Below are 19,942 nucleotides of genomic sequence, written 5' to 3'. Positions count from 1 at the left end.
ACCATTTTTTATATTGGCTTTATAATAAAATGTGAGTGAAGTGAGTTAGTATGCTATGATGAGGAACATAAGTCTTTCTTAGTAGAGGAGAGTAGTTGAAGTAAAATAATCCAAGACTATTGTTATGAAGGTAATCGTAAGCGTTGGTGGATGTACATCATGAAAAATTTTATAAGAATGTTTTTGGACCCATCACTAGGGGTAGGAATTGATGGGGTAAGAGATGGAGCAACAGACAGAGCATGAACAGATTCACGAGATAGAGCCACTGACAGAGCATGAGCATATTCACGAGATGGAGCAACAGATAGACCAAGAGCAGATTCAAGAGGCAGAAAAGAGCAAGGGCCGACGGCCACTCTGAGTTTGAGCAGCCAAGAGAAGAACCTTATTGTGCAGTTCCTTCAACAGCAATGCCAAGGTGGAGCACTTCCACATGGTTCATTTCAAGAGGCAGCCAAGAGATTCAAAGTGCACAGAAAGACGGCCAGCCGCTTATGGAGGATAGCCAGGTAGCACATTGAAAATGGGGAACCTGTTGTCATTATAGGCAAAGCATCAGGATATACTAAGAAAACAGGTAAAGTAAATTTTGATGAAGATAAGTTTAGACACTTGTCTTTTCTTGAGAGATCCTCCTTTAGAAAACTTGCTACTAAGATGGAATTTTAGCAAGTCCACAGTTGGTAGATGGGCAAAGAATAACCTGATAAGGCCACATACAAATGCCATAAAGCCAGCACTCACTGAAGCAAACAAAATTTCTAGAATGAGATGGTGTCTTACTCATATTCAGCCAACTATAGCTGAAGGTAAGCTTCTTTATCATGCAATGCACAACACAGTTCATATCGATGAGAAATGGTTTTACATGACAAAGGTTTCAGACAGATACTACCTGTTGTCGGATGAGGATGAGCCTTACAGGTCGTGTAAATAAAAAAGATTCATCACTAAAGTGATGTTCATGTGTGATGTAAGTAGGCCACAGTTTGGCACAGATGGGCAGACCATCTTTGATGGTAAAATAGACATATTTCTATTCACATAACAAGTTCCAGTCAAAAGAAAGTCCAAGAATAGGCCAAGAGGGTCACTCAAGACAAAGCCTATCCCATCAGTTAACAAGGAAGCCATGAGAGATTGTCTCTTGAATCAGGTATGTATATTTTTTCAACTCACATTACTATCAGACATTGGTAATTTCATCACTTAGTCATTCATTCATTTATTCATACATAATGCACAGATTATTCCAGCAATCAAGGCTAAGTGGCCAGCCAATGCAAGCAAGGAGATATATATCCAACAAGATAATATCAAACCTCACCGAAACTACTCTGACTCACAATTTGAGGCTCTTGCAAGTTCAGATGGATTTAAATTCCATCTAATTAGCCAACCAGCCAACTCCCCAGACACCAATGTATTGGACCTTGGCTTTTTTAGGGCCATATAACCACTACAAGATGATAAACTAGCCACCAATATAGATGAATTGTTGGGTAATGTTTGGAGTTCTTTTGAGGAACTCACACCACAAACTCTTAACAATGTTTTCTTAACATTGGAAAGCTGTTTCAGCAAGATCCTAGAAGTGCATGGGGGAAACAACTACAAAATACCCCACTTGAATAAAGAAAGGTTGAGTAGGACAGTGGGGCTTCCTACCTCACTTGAAGTTGAAGAGAATATGGTAAGGGAAAGCTTGGAGTATCTACTACTCCTTGAGAATGATGTGGGTGCCTCATAAGACATAGGGCATTTAAACAATGTTTAATGTTTCTAGATCGGCCACTTGGATCATGGGGTTTACAGTATAAGCATCAAAATAGGTTGGTGTTTAGGATGTAAACTTGTTTTTTGGGTTATAGCCTGCATTTTGGGTTAGGGTAACTAGGTTGCATTCTGGGTTAGGGTAACTAACTTCATTACAGCTCTATAAGCTGCATTTTGTATGAATTCCAAGTGTAAGTTTTGTAAGTGTGTATTTTTTTAAAAAAAAACCATCAGAAAAGCTTCATCATAAGGCTTAAGCCTACAAACCTAATACATGGGTGGCTTATCATCACACAAACTTAATCACAGAGGAGCAAAAACACAACATTAAAGCCAACAAACCAGCCAAAGGCCACAAAATTGCAAATCAGAGCCTCCAAACCATCAAAGGGGTGGCTAAATTCACAATAAACCAACCAATACAGAGGAATCATAGATCAACATGCATAACTCTAGAAAAACTTCATCACAGAGGAGTAATAACACAACATCAGAGCCAACAAACCATTCAAATGCCACAAAATTGCAAATCAGAGCCTCCAAACCATCAAAGGGGTGGCTAAATTCACAATAACCCAACCAATTCAGAGAAATCATAGATAAGCATTACAACTCTAAAGCTGCATTTTGTATGAATTCTAGGTGTAACTGATGTAGGCATGTGTTTTTGTTTAAAAACCATCAGAGAAGATTCATCATATGGCTTAAGCCTCCAAAACAATTACAGGGGTGACTTATCATCTGAAAAACTTCATCACAGAGGAACAATCACACAAAATCAGAGCCTCCAAACCATCATAGAGGTGACTACATTCTCAATAATCCAACCAATGTAGTGAATACACAGAATAGCATGCTTTACTCTCAGAAAAAATTTATCACAGAGGAACAATCACACAAAATCAGAGCCTCCAAACCATCACAGGGGTGACTCCAATCACAATAATCCAACGAATGCAGTGAATACACAGATTATTACATGTAATTCATCATAAAAATCTTCATCATGGAGTAGCATACAAACCAACACAGCCAAGACAGCAATAACCCTCAATCAATTCCCTAGAAACAGCTTCCAAACCCTACACAAGAGGGTGACTTAAAATTGAAAAAATACTCACAGATTAGAGGAGATCTTTCATGCTAGGCAACAAGATCAACAACATTGCTTTTTCATTCTCGTCAAAGGGGTGGGATGGTGGCTGAGTTTCAGATGCGTCAAAGGGCAGGGATGGTTGACGTTCAGACCCGTGAAATCCCTCAGACGGTGGCTGGGTTTCAGATCCGTCGAAGACCTCAGCCGGTGGGGGAATTTCAGATTCGTCGACGACCTCAGATGGTAGAAGCATATCAGACCCGTCAACGCCCCCAAACGGTCGTTGATTTCCCGATCGGTGGTACCAATCGACCGCTCATTCGATTTCCCACCGGTCAATGACCGCCGATGGTGTATCAAGGACGATTAGGGTTCCGGGTGGTGTATCGAAAGATGGCAACGATTCAAACTCCGGCGTTGCATCCCATGTTGGGGTTTCATCCCATTCATCGGCCATGAGAAGCGAACGGTGATGGAGTAATGGCGGATTTAGATCGGCGATTGTAGTATGCGCCGATTAGGGTTCCTTCGATTATGAATAAAGAGAGATGGGAAGGTGGAGAGAGAGAGAAATGAAAGTCAACTGAGGATGGGGTTGGGGGGGTTGGGTAGGTTAAGTTTCTGATTTTTTTTGGTTTATTTTTGTGTAGATAATGACATTTGGATGTAATTTTGTTGAATAATGGGATAAAATTTTATGACCAAATATGGAAAATTATAAATGTGACTCTTAAACTATGACGGACTTTTATGGCAAAATTTGACTCTTAAACTAGGACGGAGGGAGTAAAAAAAATTCAAATTTTATTATATTAATATAAATTTAGAAATATTTAAATTGACTAATATCTTTAATGTTGCATTTATTTTGTAGTATAAAACTATAAAAAATATGTTACTTTTATTTTAAAGTATATGATTATAGAGGTGCGTAAAATGACAACACCTCTTAAAATAACACCATACCACCATTCCTAGCCAATCATTTGTACACGTGGACGAATAATAAGCTGCCATGTGGCAATAAAAAAAAAATGCTCAAGTGAAAAAATTTCGGCCAGCAGTATACAAATACAACAATTTTTTCTCGGCCAGCAATATCCAACACGCTATACAGCAATATATCCAACACGCTATACAGCAATCTATAGATTGTTGTATAGCGTTTATAATATTGTTGTGTAGCGTTTATAATATTGTTAGATATGTGGTGTCACGGTGTCACTTTAAAAGGTGTTATCATTTTAACACAAGTCTATGATTATATTTATGGGGATTAGTTATGCAATATGTAAGTAAAATAATAAAAGTTATGCATTTAATTAAACCGTAGAAGCAACCAATAATATTGTTCAAAAGTCAAAATAATTAACTAAAATATAAAAACCACATGAGTTGATTATGCAATACGTAAAACTTGAGAGTTTGGAGAAGCCGTGACCTAGAGTAAGAGAGATCGACTTATTTATATAAGTTTAGAGAAAGTTAACCTAGTAAATTGTAATTAGTAAATAAATTGGCTCAGCTCTTGAAGCCTAAAATGGCTAAACCTAATTTAAAAAATGCTTTAAATAATAAATTGGATATTCAGATAATATCCGATACCCATTCGGGTTACCCAATACCCGATTTATTTTAAATTTTAATATCCTATCCCATACCCAATCCTATAAAATTGGATATTGGGTATCCAATGCCCGGTGGATATCGGGTCGGGTATGGATAAACCCAATACCCGATATTCATATTCCCACTCCTACCCATCACTACTAATGGTCTCGAAGCCATAAACAAAGCAAAAGTCTTTCACGGGAATATGTTGAACGGTGTTGCCGTAAAAAGCAAACGAGACGGTACTGCGATAGGAATACTTTTCAACATGACCGGAGATCTGAAACAAGAGGTTCCAAAGGAGGATATATCACGCCCACAGTCAAAAGACATCGAGAATCTCAAGATCCTAATGAAAATGCTTTAATGTATCCATTTGTTGTATTTGAATTTCCTACCCTGACCTTTTTTTGAGAGTGTGACTACTTATGAATCTCAAGATCCTAATGAAAATGCTTTAATGTATCCATTTACTATATTTGAATTTCCTACCCCGACCTTTTTCTGAGAGTGAGACTACTTATGTTTAAGGCAGCTAGAAAAAAGGTAAAATTTGTTGTCCATTTATTATAATATTTTGAATTATACCATTTGGTTACTTTAAAATTTTGTATTTTCATGACCACCGAGGGTGATTCTCTAAAGGATACTTCGAGTTAAAACTTGGCATTTTTTTAGAAAGAGAGAGAACAAATAGTTTTCATGAAGAGGGTGTATCATCTACTATACGAAGTATTGCCACGATAAATGTTTTTAGAATGGGCGTTATTCTTTGACTAAGATTCTTGATTTCAGTTTTTATGTTTATTGTTTTAATTTTAATTTCTTTCTGTTCTAGTTTAGTGCTGTGTTGTTGATTAGGATTTATTATAGAAAAATGTCATTTAAATCATAATTCTTGGCAAACTTCTAGTCAATCCAGTTACTTTCAATATAAGCAAATTAAATTATAAATTTTGTACATTTCTCAGTTGTCCCACAAAATTAACTTTTAAAATCAGCGAATTAAATGGACAGGTCCACAAAAGGAGCAAACACTCTGCACCAAGCTAATCTCCCAAATGCTAACAAAAACAAAAAAGACAAGCAAGAAACATAGCCAGTTGTGGGCACCCATAACGAAGAGCAAATACAAAGCCTATACTAATACTAGCAAATCAAAGTTTCCATCAAAGAGATAAGAAAGACGTCTCAGGCACAAGGGGAACACATGACACCTACATATGTGGCGATGATACATACCAGATTTAACAGATTTACTAAAGGCTGTCTAATTTCTAAAGGAATAGTAGTATAGTAGTACTCCTAACAGATTTACTTGAGTTTTTTTAAATACTTTTTTATGCGGTTTAACAAATTTAATGGAATCCGAGTTGCACTCAAATTAGTGCAAAATATTAAGTACTCCTACCTGAAAAGCAAATGTAAACATTGGATTAAGGGCATCTTTTAAAAACAAATTTTTAAAGATTCCCAGTGTGTTAATCAAATTGCTTATGCTAATCATTGATGTTTGGGAGTGTTTACCACAAGAACTTCCCTGCTTTAATACCAATGCATTCTCCATTGCCAAATGAAAGAATCATTGGACTTCTTCCCCCATCTATCTAGAGTATTTATCCACAGTAGAGAAGGGTTGGAAATACAACTAGACTTCACCACAATGGGTTATGTGTTAGCACAAAAATTTCCAACAAGTCGCCTAGAAGATGAATTCAAATGCATGCATCTTCTCTTCTCTCTAAATTCCAAAATTTGAACATGATCCTTGACTCGAGTCTCTACCTTCATAAAGGTCTCTGCCTTAGTGAAGATGAGTCGTAGAAATACTATCAACGTAAAACCACAAATTCAATGCAATGCAACAAACCTACTCTCCATCCTCTACATAAGAGCCAAGACAACAATCTAGATGTTCGAGGTAAGCATAGAATATGAAAAAGAAAGCAAGTAGACAAATGATAGGCAATAAGGCAAATGAATTAAGAAAATTATTCAGTAACCAGAATCACAACGCACAACCTAAGACAAAAATCGGTGTAAAACATGAGCAAAGTTATGTGGACTTAGCCTCGCTCTCCAATTCTTTCCTCAGCTTCATAGAGAAATCATCATTCACATCATCATCGTCCCAGTCATCTTCCCATTGCTGATTTATTACTTCGCCTTCGTTTTGCTCATCCCAATCGGCCAAATCCTCACACACTGATGAAAAAAGCAAAGATATACAGCATCAGAAACCATATATATGCATGTCTAAGCTGTTACTAGATTATTACATTTAAAGGCTACAAATATGATCCTAATCCATCAGTTTGCTTATGAGACACATCTTGGTTACAAAGAGTAAAGAGTCCATATGTTGGCAAATCAAATCATGCAATGCATTAGTTGTTGCACACACAATCAACAGCATCAAAAACACAAACGTTATGGCGATAAAATCAGATCAAATCATTCAATGCATTAGTTCCTGCATATAGATTGTAGATCAATCAACAAAACCCAGCTTTTTATGTCAATGCATCAAATTCATAACAAAAATCAATCCACATTTATACTATCACCCAAAATAACAGAAACCAAACAAGTATGCATATATCATACAGAATTCCATTAGGCAATTGAAATCAATTCAGCATTCACATCATAAAATTGAAAAAATAAATAACATATCAAAATCTAATTCATCATACACACCTCGATCAATTTCGAACTCCTCAAACTCGTCGTCATCTTCAAATAGATCGGTCTTTACTTCCTCAGCTGATGGCTTCTGCCCTTCCGTCGCCATTCCAGTCTGCTACAAGGAAAAAAAACAACAATTTATCGAAAATAAACGCATTAAAAACAAAAATTTTGAGGACATTGAGCAGCACGTACCGCTGTATACACGCATACAAATGAAGAGATAGACTCGAATCACAGTAACTTACAGAGTAATCGAAGAAGATTTCCAACTATTGACGCTTATTTTTCGGCTGAATTATACTGATCACGGACTATTTGTTCAGGAACAATTCGCACCCATACGACGCCGTATTTATATTATCAGCAGTATTTGAATAATTACAATGTTATCCCTTAAGAAAAGATAAATTGGATTTTGCTCCCCAGTACTAGCAACTTGCATGGTCAATGATCTTGCAATTTCAAACATATATATCAAAATTGCTAAATATTAACTCAAACTAATAAGTGACATTTTGCTTTTATAAGCTTAGAATTGATAATAAAACCAAATCAATTATTCAAGTACATACTAGAATGTAATATATCACACTGTATTATTACAGCAAAGAATGGACATATGTATGAATGTCCCAAAATGGATGAACTATGCAGGCAATTAGCTCCCTAAAACTCGAGCTAAAACCTATTAATACAAAGAGGAATCATATCCTCTATGAAGATACACACACCTTTTGACTGACCCTATTTACACAGAGGAATGCAGCTGACTAAAAGTTGCAGCAAACATCACACATCAATAAACTGTCCTTGTTCTTGCCTGAGCTCCCTCTTCTGATCAAACGACCTCGTCTCGCAGAATCTATGCAGGATCTTGATGAGCGACCGCGCTTTCCTGCCAGCGTGAGACGTTCCCTCAGTGACAAGTGAGTAGAGCGCGGTCATCAGAGACGCGTCCTTCGCCAAAATAGGCACCACATCAGCTCCACAGTTGAGGCATAGCGAATGCAGGATTGAGACGCAGTATTCCTTCCCGGCCCGCGTCTCTATACCATAGAGCAGCCTCAGGATGGATGGCAGAGCTGAATCCGAAGCCAGCATGATCTGCACCGAGCCATCAAAGCTGTCTGCCAATCTGGACAGAACCGCCAGCGTGTCTGTCTTCACCTCAGCCCTGTCTGAGGAATCCAACAGGCCTAACAGCGTTGCCACCGCGCCAGCTGCTATGGCCCTGTCGCGGTTCCTGTGGTAGAACAGCAGCGCGAAGAGGGCCACCACCGCGTTTTTCTTGCTACACGCGGTGCCATCTCTGATCAGCTCCAGCAAGGAAGGGATTGTTTCCTTGTTCTCTCCAATCTTCCTGCGTTGCTCGTGTATTGAGGCGAGGTAGAAGATCGTTGCAGCTGCGATCTGTCTCGATTCCTGCCTCTTCCCGTGCTTGAGCACTGCGAGAATTGGATTGAGGCCACCGTTTTCAATGATCGATTTCTGCCCTCTCGGCTGCTTAGACAGCTTCAGCAACGCAGAAACCGCGTTTTCTTGCATTGTGGGATCGGACGAGTCCAGCAGTTCTAGGAGGGGTGGGATCGAACCGGATTCAATCAAGCAGCACCGGTTGAAGAGATTCGACTTAGCCAGCAGCCGGATTTCGTAGGCGGCCTTGCTCTTCTGGCGGTCAGTTCCATAACCTAGGCTCAGTGTAAGATATTCAGACAGGAATTTGATGGCTGCTGCATTTGCAGGGCTTCCCGGCAAGATAGTCCTCGAAATATCTCGATTGTTCTTGCTCGATTTCGCTAACGAAACGCCGTATTCAGCGCAGAATTGTTGGATAAGCTTCTTAAGGCTGGTGTTGGGGACAAGCTCTGTGCTGGCCAGCCTCTCCCCTGTTTTCGGACACACAAAATTCCCGGATTTCAGCCATTTTTGTATAGAGACACGGTCGTATGTCTGCCCGGTGGCCACGGTCACAGGATCGGTCATGAGCTCAAGCGAAATTGGGCAGCGAAAATCCTCGGGATTCAAGCAATTAAGCACCTCCAGATTGCTACCTCTCCCATCTGATTGATTGATCACTTCTACATCGTAGTCCTCAAACAGAACTCCTCTGCAATAACTCAACAATCCGATTAAACTGCTCAGCAACGGCACCTCTCTCTCGTCCCCGTCCGAATATCCTGCGCGAATCTCCTCCTCCAGAAATCTGATCTCTCGGTGGCATTCCCCCCACGTCTTGATGTCTAAATACCCGAGAACCCGGCGGATCATAAACGGGTCGGGCTCGAACCGGTTCTCAAATTGATTGAGGACTAAAAGCACTCTCTTAGTAGCGCTTTCATCAGCGGCATCGACCTCCATCTTCGCCTTCCGCGCCTGCTTCCACAGCATCTCCACTAACTCCTTGATCTCTCCGGAGATTCCGATAGCGTCTAAAGGGAGGATGTCGAGCGCTGTCGCGACGGTACGGATCAGAGACCGGAACTGCGTCGCGACGGTGTGGGATTTCATGAGGATTAGCATTTTGGCGCCGTCGCGGGCGCAATCGGAGAGGAGGAACTGGATCCGCTGGAGCGTGATGTGGAGCTCCGACAAGCAGAGGATGATCGAATCGGAGATGTGCGGGGCGTGTTCGCGGATTTCCTCGAAGAATATCGAGAGGATTGAGATCTGCCGGAGCGTTTCGCGCGCGTTTTTGCGCTGGGATGCGAAGGGTTTGAACCGGAAATTGCAGATGTCGTGGGAGAGGGCGATCAGAGATTCGAGGAGTGTTGATGGGGATATTCCCTCGCAGGGGCTGACCGCCGGGAATTTCAGTATCCGGCGGTGGTTCCGGTCGAATTTTCGAATCATCTGGATTGGAATGTTTGAAGCGATTCAGTTTTGTTTGAATCTGTGGGTTTCTTAGGATTTGGGGAAAAATGAATGATTTGAAATTCGGTTGGGGAATAAATATGGAGGGTTTAACCGCTAGATTTTTTGGTGACACGTGGCGGGAATCTGCCGGTGTACGGGTGCAGAAGATACTAGACACGTTTTGGGGACACGTGTCGAGAATCAAGTGGGCAACGATGCTTCTTTGATTTTGTGTTGGGATTGAGAGTTGAAACTTCTTAAGCTGTGTTTGAATTATACAAATCTTTTTAGAACCAGTAGTGCTAAATGGCCATATTATGGCTCAGCCATAATAATAAAATATTAATAAAATTTGTATAATTAATGCTCATTTAATGAGATCAGCTCACCTTGGAAGTGTAATTTTTTATTTTAAGACCGTTGTACCCTTAACTAATTATTTTATGTAAAATATAATATGTATCCATATCCATACTTATGAAAATAAAATACACTGTTTTCAATGCGGAAAGAGTCTTTTTTTTCTTAGTAATTCAAAATAATGCAACAAAAATTATTTAATCTTCACGTAATTTTCTATACGAATTTAATTACCTATTCACTAATTTTGTTATTATACTAATTCTCAATATTTTATTACAACATACATTTAACCATAATAATATAAAATATTTAGATTTACGAGTAACACATATTTTTACAAAGAATTGCTTTTCAATATTAAAAATTACAAAAAAATAAAAAAATAAAATAATAGTAGTATATTACGTTTAAGTGAAATAGTATAAGATTAACAATGAAAGTGAATTAAATCATTTGATATCTTAACTTAGTTGCGACACTTTTATGTAGTCTATAATAAAAAAATCTATTGAAATTGAAACTATAATATTAATATGCAGTACAATTTATTTTAAAACTATTTTATGAATTTTCCATGATAAGAAGACTTCATTATTAAATGTAGTTTCATTTATTTAAGTTAAACTGAATTTAATAATACTTAGGATACTTTGCGAATAAAAAATTATAAAACATAATGATTTGAAATTGCAAATCAATAATAATTTACGGCAACAATAGTGTTATAGTCTAGTATTTGATGAAGTATAATTTTGGTGAATAATTAATTAAATTTCAACTCCGACGAATATCAACTAAAATCTTCAATTGAAAACCTTAATTTGGAAAGTGACTCTAATATCAATTAAATTTAAATTGAATTTAAGATGGATTGAAATGTCCAAGTCCAACTATTTTAATTCTAAGACCCAACTAAACAAAATACATTTGTACAAAGATATAATGAACCAAAAATTTGTAGAAGAACCTAATAACACACATATATTAGTATAAGAATCTCTAGGTGTGTTTTGTCTAAAAATTAGTATAGTATAGTATACTTTACTTTTAAAGATAATGTTCACGAAAGATATATAGCATATCAATTATATCTTTCTATATCATAACAAATTATCATATTTTCGTCTCTCAAATTTTGTCACATTTTTCTATTTATGTCCGTCCCATAAAATTTGTCACGTTTCTTTTTTTTTTACCATTTTTGGTAGTCGAAAATTTTAAATAAATTTTAGATTTAATTAAATACCTTAGTAGTTTCAGTTAATACTAAATCCATATGTATTTGAACAATTGAATGTTGAATTGAAAATTTCAATTGTTATTGAAAAATTCGGCTGATCATGGTTCAATTGGTAATTTATTTAATCTTAAGTTCAATTGAATAATTGAGATCTAAATTAATTTAAATTCAAAATAATTGAAAATTTAAATAATTAGGTTCCATTGAATAATCTTTAGTAATTTTATTTGATAATAATCTTTAGTAATTTTATTTGATATTAGGTTCCATTGAATAATTAAGACATGAATTAATTTGAATTCAAAATAATTCTTAAAATTCATTCGATAGTTAAAATTTTAATCATATACTAATACAAATCACTTAATGGTGGTACAAATGAAGTATTAACATTTTGTTCGGCACGAGTTTTAATGCATAATATTATTAGTTGAGAATTAGTCTCACCTCGTTAAAGAGAAAATATTTTCCGAAATTAGAATGTTAATACTTTTCAAGGACAAACTTAAAAGAAAAGATTTCATAATTTTCGGAGACGGAAGGAGTAGCAAACATAGTGATGCCATAATACAACAATGTATATAGTTCTCTAATTAGTGCACACACATGAATATATCATAATTCATAATACGCAAATAAATAATTATGATACCAATCCATGAAATATTATTGAACACAATTATAAAATAATTGATAAATTTTAAATATTATTATATGATATTTTAGAAGCTATTAATTTTTAACGATAACGTGTGATACAATATAAATGTTACTTATCAAGTTATTATTATCAACATTACTGTTCTTGTCATTTTATAAGATATGGATTATGGTGTAGTGAACAAATTCTCTTTGATTGCAACTGATAAATTGAAAAAAACAGAAAAATAAATAAAAAGCATTCCTGATATGTATAGAAAATAGAAAGAAAAAAAAAAGCATTCTCTTTGTTGATTTTTCTAGTGAAGGAAAGAGTAGACGAGAGGGTTATTGATTTTCTTGTTAGATTCATTTTTAATGCTATAAATCGGATTGAAACTAAATAGTAGTAGCATACTAAAAAGAAATACTCCAACAGATTTTAATAGGCAAGGTTTATTATGTAAAAACACTATAACACTAATAACTACATTGATTACAATTATTATTTTAATAAGAGCAGTTACTATTATGTCCTTGTGTGGCCAGCCACATTATGGCCACATAGCATTACCCAGAATATACCAAAAAATTGTACTTCCTTCATTCCACTAAATATGCAATGTTTGGAAATCGGCACAGGTTTTTATGTAGTATTATTTTATAAGTTAATGAAGAGAGAGTAAAGTAAGAGAGATGAAAAAATAGAAATAGAGATATTTTTAATTTAGGAAATGTTTCATTTTTAATAGAATAAACTAAAAAAGAAAATATTTCATTTCTAATTAGACAGTATTGGTTATAAATAGTGATCCATAAATCATTTATCCCCACAAGACCAATTATTTTATTAAAACATACGCGGGTCAAAGATGGCGTACCATTTTCCTGATAAAAAAAATACTAATATTAATTTTTTTAGTGTAAATTTAATGTTTAAGTACTCGTGATTGAAAGTGTTGATGATATTTGTAACTTTGTAGTACTCCTATTATAGAGCTAGGTTCAGCTAGATGAAAGTTGCAACTATATTAGAGCTAGGTCTTAAGCTATTGCATTTATTTTCATTACGTTTTTAACGTGTGTAATGGAGAATAATGCTACAAATGGAATAACTAATAAGAGAACAAATAAAATTAAGGGGTGTGTATGAGTGAATGAGACTCATCCATCTTTAATCAAATGGGTAGGGGACTTTAGGTATGAAGCAGTTTTAAATCCTAAGACATGCTATCCCATTGATATGCATATAAATCAGGTGGGGATTAGTCATTGATTGAAATATGAGTATATATATGAGTCAACTTTCTTGATCAAATAAACGCACTTAGTTGTTTTAAATGCTTAGAAATTGATCTTTGTTGATATAGTGTGTTTATCTGTAGATCAAATATATACTCCTTCCGTCCCATTTTAGGAGTTCCGGTTTACTATTTTTGGATGTCTCACTTTAGGAGCCCCGGTTGAAATATTCCATAAATGGTATTAGGCCCCACATTCCACTAACCCTTTCCCACTCACATTTTATTATAAAACTAATATAAAAAAGTAGGACCCACATTCCATTATCTTTTTTCACCTACATTCATTTGTATTTCTTAAAACTCATGCCGAACTCAACCGGGACTCCTAAAGTGAGACGGAGGGAGTATAATTTTACAATTCAAATTACATATAAATGGCATAACTTCTAATACCCTCTTTTACAGGAATTACATAGTACTCCATATGAATTATAAGCTAACACGTAATCTCACTAAAGTACTAAACCACACATTATATTGCAGCTTGCCTAATCCACACGTTAGACAATAGCCTCAAAGAATAAATGCATCAATGGAAGAGCTGAGCGGAATTTATTATTAGGTTTTGTGGTAGTTATCGATCAATATCATTAAGTACTCCATTTTTTCTAATATCAGTTAATTTATTTATATTAAGGTTTTTGAAGAGGCTTGTCTCCTTACCGCATTTCAAAATTCACAAACATAGTGCAGAAACTAATACTACTAAATTATTATTCCGAAGAAGACGAATTCAGGAGAATATATAAGTTTATTAGTAGATCCCAATTTATTTTATTATTGATCAACCTTCATTTCGGAAAATGTTATCCGTACACACTTAATTTAAACCTCAACGCAGTTTTGCAATTCTTAGTGGAGTATTTAAAAATGGAGTAGTATTAAAAAGTGGAGTAATTTAATTTATCAATTTATTATCTTACTGAAATCACACTCGAAAACTGTAGTGTAGATTGGAGGACGGTAAACTCGTAGTATAAACAATGATTACATGACCGACATCGTGTACACGTGGTAATTTAAGGCTGCGTTAGAGATTTTTTGGTGCAATTAAGATTTTACTACCGAAAGAGACAACCCACTGTCTTTTTTTGACATACTAAGTTAAATTTTTATATATTAGTAGTATTAGTTACGTGGGGTTTCTTTATAAGTGGAGAATTAAACGTGTTAATTTGGTCGTATCTTCACTTATCATAGAAGTCTTCAAATATTAATATATAAATCATGCTTCATGGATTCATGCACAAGCTGACTTTTAGTTTTATTTGTTTTATGTAACAAAATATTAACTTTGAGTTTGAACCCAGTCATCAGTTGGACTATACGAGGCAGACATGTCCTACGAATCACATATTTCAGAGCTACAGTCAACAGATTGATTTTATCAGTATTGCTATCATATTTTGTGTTTATTTTTGAGTGGCTGTGAATCGTGCGATAGATTGACAAAAATAATTTAGAATAATTATATACTACTATTTCTTTGATACATTGGTTAATTTTGCACTTACTAAATTTGGTGACTATCTTATCCTTGACTATCCAGTTTATTAGTACCTAACAATAACTTATGTGTAATTAATATATATGAAACCAAATCTAGTAAACTAGCATCGTGAAAAGCAACTGCAAGAACAATTATCGGTATAAAAGATATTCAGATAACTTCCCACTAAATTAATGCATTGATAGGTAAAAATGTCCACTTTCTTTAAAATGAAAAATGCCCACTTTTTACAAATACATACATCCTATGCCAAAATTGAAGCGCAGAGGTTATATTACTCTTATTTTGACTTGTTTTATTGGTTATTTTATTAACTCACATTCTTACACAATTATGTTACCTTACATTACGTGTAAGAAAAAGAAAAAAGGGCTTTAATTTTGGGATTTGATTTATTTTTAATTTAGAAATTAAAAACTGTGATTTACTGGACTATTTCAGCATTTATGATTAGCTTAGTAGATAAAAGTAATTAGACTATTTCATCATTAATTAAGAAGATGAGTTGGAACTTTGGAACATTTATCAATATTTTGGCCGCTCACAATCATTAACCGTACCACCAATTGATCGATAGATTAAATACAGTAGATGCTAGAAACTAGCACAAAGAAAAAAAGGGAAACCAAACAAACGACAGAACAAAACAAATAACTAAATATACTATGATGTCGTAATTTATAATTATTTGTTTAATGATAATTAGAATATTCTGTAATTTGAATTAATGTATACATATTTCAAGTGAATATGCCTTTTTTTTTTATACATTTGTTACGTCTTATATGCTTACTAGATCATGAAGATATGAATCTATGACATAGTTGCACCATGTAAGCAAGAATTTATTATTTGACAACAATATATAAAAGTAATATTTATGGGATTGAACGAGTAACGTGTCACAGAGTTACAAATAGACCTCATCAATCAATATCAATATTTAAAATGGAGTTTTCAATTTGCAATCAATTGAAAATTGATTACAGTGAAAATTGAATAAAAATCTGGGTCAAATCTATTTGAAGAAATGTCATTCTCCCTTTCAAAACTTCTAATTCCTTGCGGTGAGTGCTCGTAATATTTTTAAAATTTAACTATCAGAATTCTAATTGAAGGGATCGAAAGAGCTTAAATTTTACTGCTCTCTCCGTCTCCGATTAAGAGTCACACTTGCATTTCTACACTCATTTTGTAAAAATAATAATAAATAATTAAAGTCGATAAATAGTAAAATAAGATAGAGAATAAGCTAGAGAAGAGTCTTCTTTACATTATTCTCTCTCTTACTTTACCATTTTTCCACTTTAACTATTTATTATTATCATTTTTACAAAACTAGTGCAGAAATACAAGTGTGACTCTTAATTGGGGACGGGAGGGAGTATATGTCAGTACGTACTAAAATAAATAGATATAAATGTTTTGATTTGTATGCTAATGGAGAAAATGGAGAACTCGTTCCGCATCCCAGTCATTCAGTCGGATGATTATATTATCACTCTTGAAGTAGTTGATTAATCATTTTTAATCCATATTACAAGGTCTTAAAACAGACTTATAAAAATTATTATTACTTTATTTACTCACAATTTTATGTATTTTTGTATGATAATAAATAAATCCTAATTTGTTGCATTTTAATAATAATTCTTCAATTTACCATACACACCTATCAATAAATTCAAATATAAAACAAAATAATCTAACAATCAATCTAATTGAACTCATACAAATGCCCCCTTAACTTCACACACAAAGAAATACAAATTTTAAAGGCTATTTTGCTTCATGATATGATCACACTATTAACTTATTAAATGATTCAATATTATAAAACTATGATATATAAGTACGCTAACTATGGGTTGCTTAGCGTGCTAACTATCTAAATATGCTACTCCACTGGCTAATTAAATCAACATATTATATTAAAAATATCAAAACGGTAACAAGAGTATGTCAACACAAATTTATCTTGACATTTTACTTAATGTGTTACTTATACACTAATCAACATATTATATTAAAAATGTCAACACAATAACATGAGTACGTCAACACGGTAACATGATATATATAAGTACGCTAACTATGGGTTGCTTAGTGTGCTAACTATCTAAATATGCTACTCCACTTGGTAACTAAATCAACATATTATATTAAAAATATCAACACGGTAATAAGAGTATGTCAACACAAATTTATCTTGACATTTTACTTAATGTGTTACTTATTCACTAGTCAACATATTATATTAAAAATGTCAACACAATAACATGAGTACGTCAACACGGTAACAAGAGTATGTCAACACAAATTTATTTTGACATTTTACTTAATGTGTTACTTATTCACTAATCAACATATTATATTAAAAATGTCAACACAATAACATGAGTACGTCAATACAAAATTATCTTAACATTTACAAAATGTCAACACAAATTTATGTTGACATTCATATCATTATGTTGACATTTTTAATATAATGTGTTGATTTAGTTAGCAAGTAGCACATTAAGATGATTAGTAGTATTTGATCACAGGTTTGTGTTAAAATGACAACACTTCTTAAAGTGACACTGTGACACCACATATACAACAATATTATAAACGCTACACAACAATATTTAATACGCTAGACAACAATCTATAGGTTGCTGTCTAGCATGTTGGATATTGTTGTCCGAGAAAAATTGTTGAATATTGTATAAAATATTGCTGACTTTTTTCTTTTTATTCTTGAACATTTTTTTATTGCCACATGGCAGCTAATTATTCGTCCACATATATAAATAATTGATTAGAAATACTGGTATAATGTTACTTTAAGAAATGGTGACATCCTAACACTTCCCTTTATCACATCCCTATTATACTATACTATACTATATAATAGCCGTTCCTATCACGACAGCTAGTTCTTAATCAGGATTGAATTTGTCATTAAAAAATAGTAACAGTTACGAGTTACGACTTACCAGTTCATGAATTTGTAGACCTTTTGCCCAACTTTAGTCTAGTTCAACTTTATGTTAGTTTGATTAAATTAATTTGTGTATATATTTAAACTTTATATTGGTTTTATTGATTTATATATTAGTGATCCTAATTAGTAGTATTATACCGTAATTGCATACCTAATAATAATAATAATAATAATAATAATAATAATAATAATAATAATAATAATAATAATAATAATAATAATTGTTTCATATGTCAATTTCAATATCAAGGAACTAGTACTTCATTTCCACCTGTGCATACTGATTACTTTAGCAGTTGATTGGTATATTATTCAATAATTTAGTCTGATAACACACGCGTAATTTCCAAATTATTTCAATTGGTTAAGATGGCAATTTATAGCGCGTGGATTCGTCACAATTTTGTTCGTCCACGTAGATTATATTGCGTGGATGTCTTCGGTTAAACTAGCACATAATTCAATGGTAAATCAACTTATGATAATTATTAATAATTTATACTATGACCGAACAACAGTAGTAGTGGAATCCAAATAATATTAATCTTAGCTAGTTCTTATTTAAATTTTCATTTGATAGTTTCATAAAAAATTAATATATACGGTAAAAAATTTACTACAATTAAGCAAATTCGACGTGTGATATGGCTTTGTTTATGATAGTAGATCATACTCCCTCCGTCCCATTTTAGGAGTCCCAGTCACTTTTACACATCCATTTTGTAAAAATCATAATAAATACTTAAAGTGGAGAAATAGTAAAGTAAGAGAGAGAATAATGTAGATAAGAGTCTTCTCTATATTATTCTCTCTCTTACTTTACCATTTCACCACTTTACCTATTTATTATGCTATTTACAAAATGGGTGTGCAAAAGTGACCGGGACTCCTAAAGTGAGACGGGGGGAGTAAATAACCTGTGAGCATAGTATCATCTAGAACTTTACTAACATACTTCTGATTTCCGAGAATCACTTAGTCAGGATTTTTTAAAACCGCAATTCATTTCTAATTTCCAAGCAAAAGACGAAAGACTTTTTATAAAAAAATCAATGTTTCGACTAAAGAACATCATTTCATGTCAATATATAGTTGTTAAAAGAAAAAATCTTATAATCACATTATGCACCTCTGAATCTTGAAGCTCCGACACACCATGATCTGATCCAATTCAAAATTATACTAGATCTTAGAAAAACGAATCGATAATTATTCGAAAAACTTGCCTATCATAGTTAATTTGATAATTTAATGTCATAAACATTTTAATATTACATCCATTTAAAACTGAGCTAGCATTGGTTAAAAATAAGCATTCTAAAGGGTGTTTGCCCTCAACTCGAGCTTTTTTTATTTATAAGACGTAGAGACAGGAGATATATCCGACACCGTATTACTTACTCGATCAAATTAATTTTTTCAATGAAAAAATTGCTATATACTTTATTAACCATATAATTTAATGAATATTTAATTAGTGTAATTATAAAATAATTAAGTTCGATTTGTTGTTAAATGAGAGAATAGATATGGAGTATTTAACTAATTAGCACATACTATATGTTTTCATTTGATGAAGTTTCATAAGAATTAGATATGCGAGAAAAGATTATAGATAAAATATTAAATGTGAGATTAACATTATAAAATGACATAAACGAGATTTTTGATGAATAAGAACTGAAAAGAAAGGTACAATCATTTTTTCTATCATATACTCTATGTATAATTAACATAGTCACTCTTATTTTTGTTATTTAGTCGAAGATCTATGGTAATTATAGTGTAAAATGCAATTGAGAGAAAAAACTTAACTCCTATAAAATCTTTCAACATGACGTTGACTGATAGTTGTATTTTTGTA

At 33.7% G+C, this 19,942-nt stretch overlaps 2 protein-coding genes across 5 annotated transcripts; both read right to left on the bottom strand.

The window, feature by feature from the left end:
* Positions 1-6,448: 6,448 nt before the first annotated feature.
* Positions 6,449-7,511, bottom strand: LOC125202552 (protein DELETION OF SUV3 SUPPRESSOR 1(I)-like). 4 transcript variants are annotated; one of them, XM_048100965.1, is made up of 3 exons: positions 7,423-7,511; positions 7,187-7,286; positions 6,449-6,691 (listed from the first exon to the last, which is right to left on the bottom strand). In XM_048100965.1, exons 2-3 carry the CDS (start codon positions 7,278-7,280, stop codon positions 6,543-6,545), a joined length of 243 nt encoding a protein of 80 aa, XP_047956922.1. In that variant the 5' UTR covers positions 7,281-7,286; positions 7,423-7,511; the 3' UTR covers positions 6,449-6,542. The 4 variants fall into 4 exon arrangements, with proteins under 4 accessions (XP_047956922.1, XP_047956921.1, XP_047956920.1 ...); XM_048100964.1 differs by having other exon boundaries at positions 7,370-7,494; XM_048100963.1 differs by having other exon boundaries at positions 7,187-7,289; positions 7,423-7,494.
* A 201-nt stretch (positions 7,512-7,712) lies between these two features.
* Positions 7,713-10,083, bottom strand: LOC125213140 (U-box domain-containing protein 19-like). Its single transcript, XM_048113518.1, has one exon. The coding sequence runs from the start codon at positions 10,025-10,027 to the stop codon at positions 7,967-7,969; it is 2,061 nt and encodes a 686-aa protein (XP_047969475.1). The 5' UTR covers positions 10,028-10,083; the 3' UTR covers positions 7,713-7,966.
* Between the last annotated feature and the right edge of the window lie 9,859 nt (positions 10,084-19,942).

Source organism: Salvia hispanica, chromosome 1 (genome assembly GCF_023119035.1).
Source record: "Salvia hispanica cultivar TCC Black 2014 chromosome 1, UniMelb_Shisp_WGS_1.0, whole genome shotgun sequence".
NCBI classification, from domain to species: Eukaryota; Viridiplantae; Streptophyta; class Magnoliopsida; order Lamiales; family Lamiaceae; genus Salvia; species Salvia hispanica.
Note: the sequence above shows the minus strand (reverse complement) of the source record. Positions and strands in the feature narration are given on the sequence as shown.

Excerpts from the sequence above, each read along its gene's own strand:
- LOC125213140 (XM_048113518.1), bottom strand. The coding sequence starts at position 10,027 with ATGATTCGAAAATTCGACCGGAACCACCGCCGGATACTGAAATTCCCG.
- LOC125202552 (XM_048100965.1), bottom strand. The coding sequence starts at position 7,280 with ATGGCGACGGAAGGGCAGAAGCCATCAGCTGAGGAAGTAAAGACCGAT. Across the intron at positions 6,692-7,186 it reads GGAGTTCGAAATTGATCGAG|TGTGTGAGGATTTGGCCGAT; the intron begins GTGTGTATGATG and ends TTTTTTCATCAG.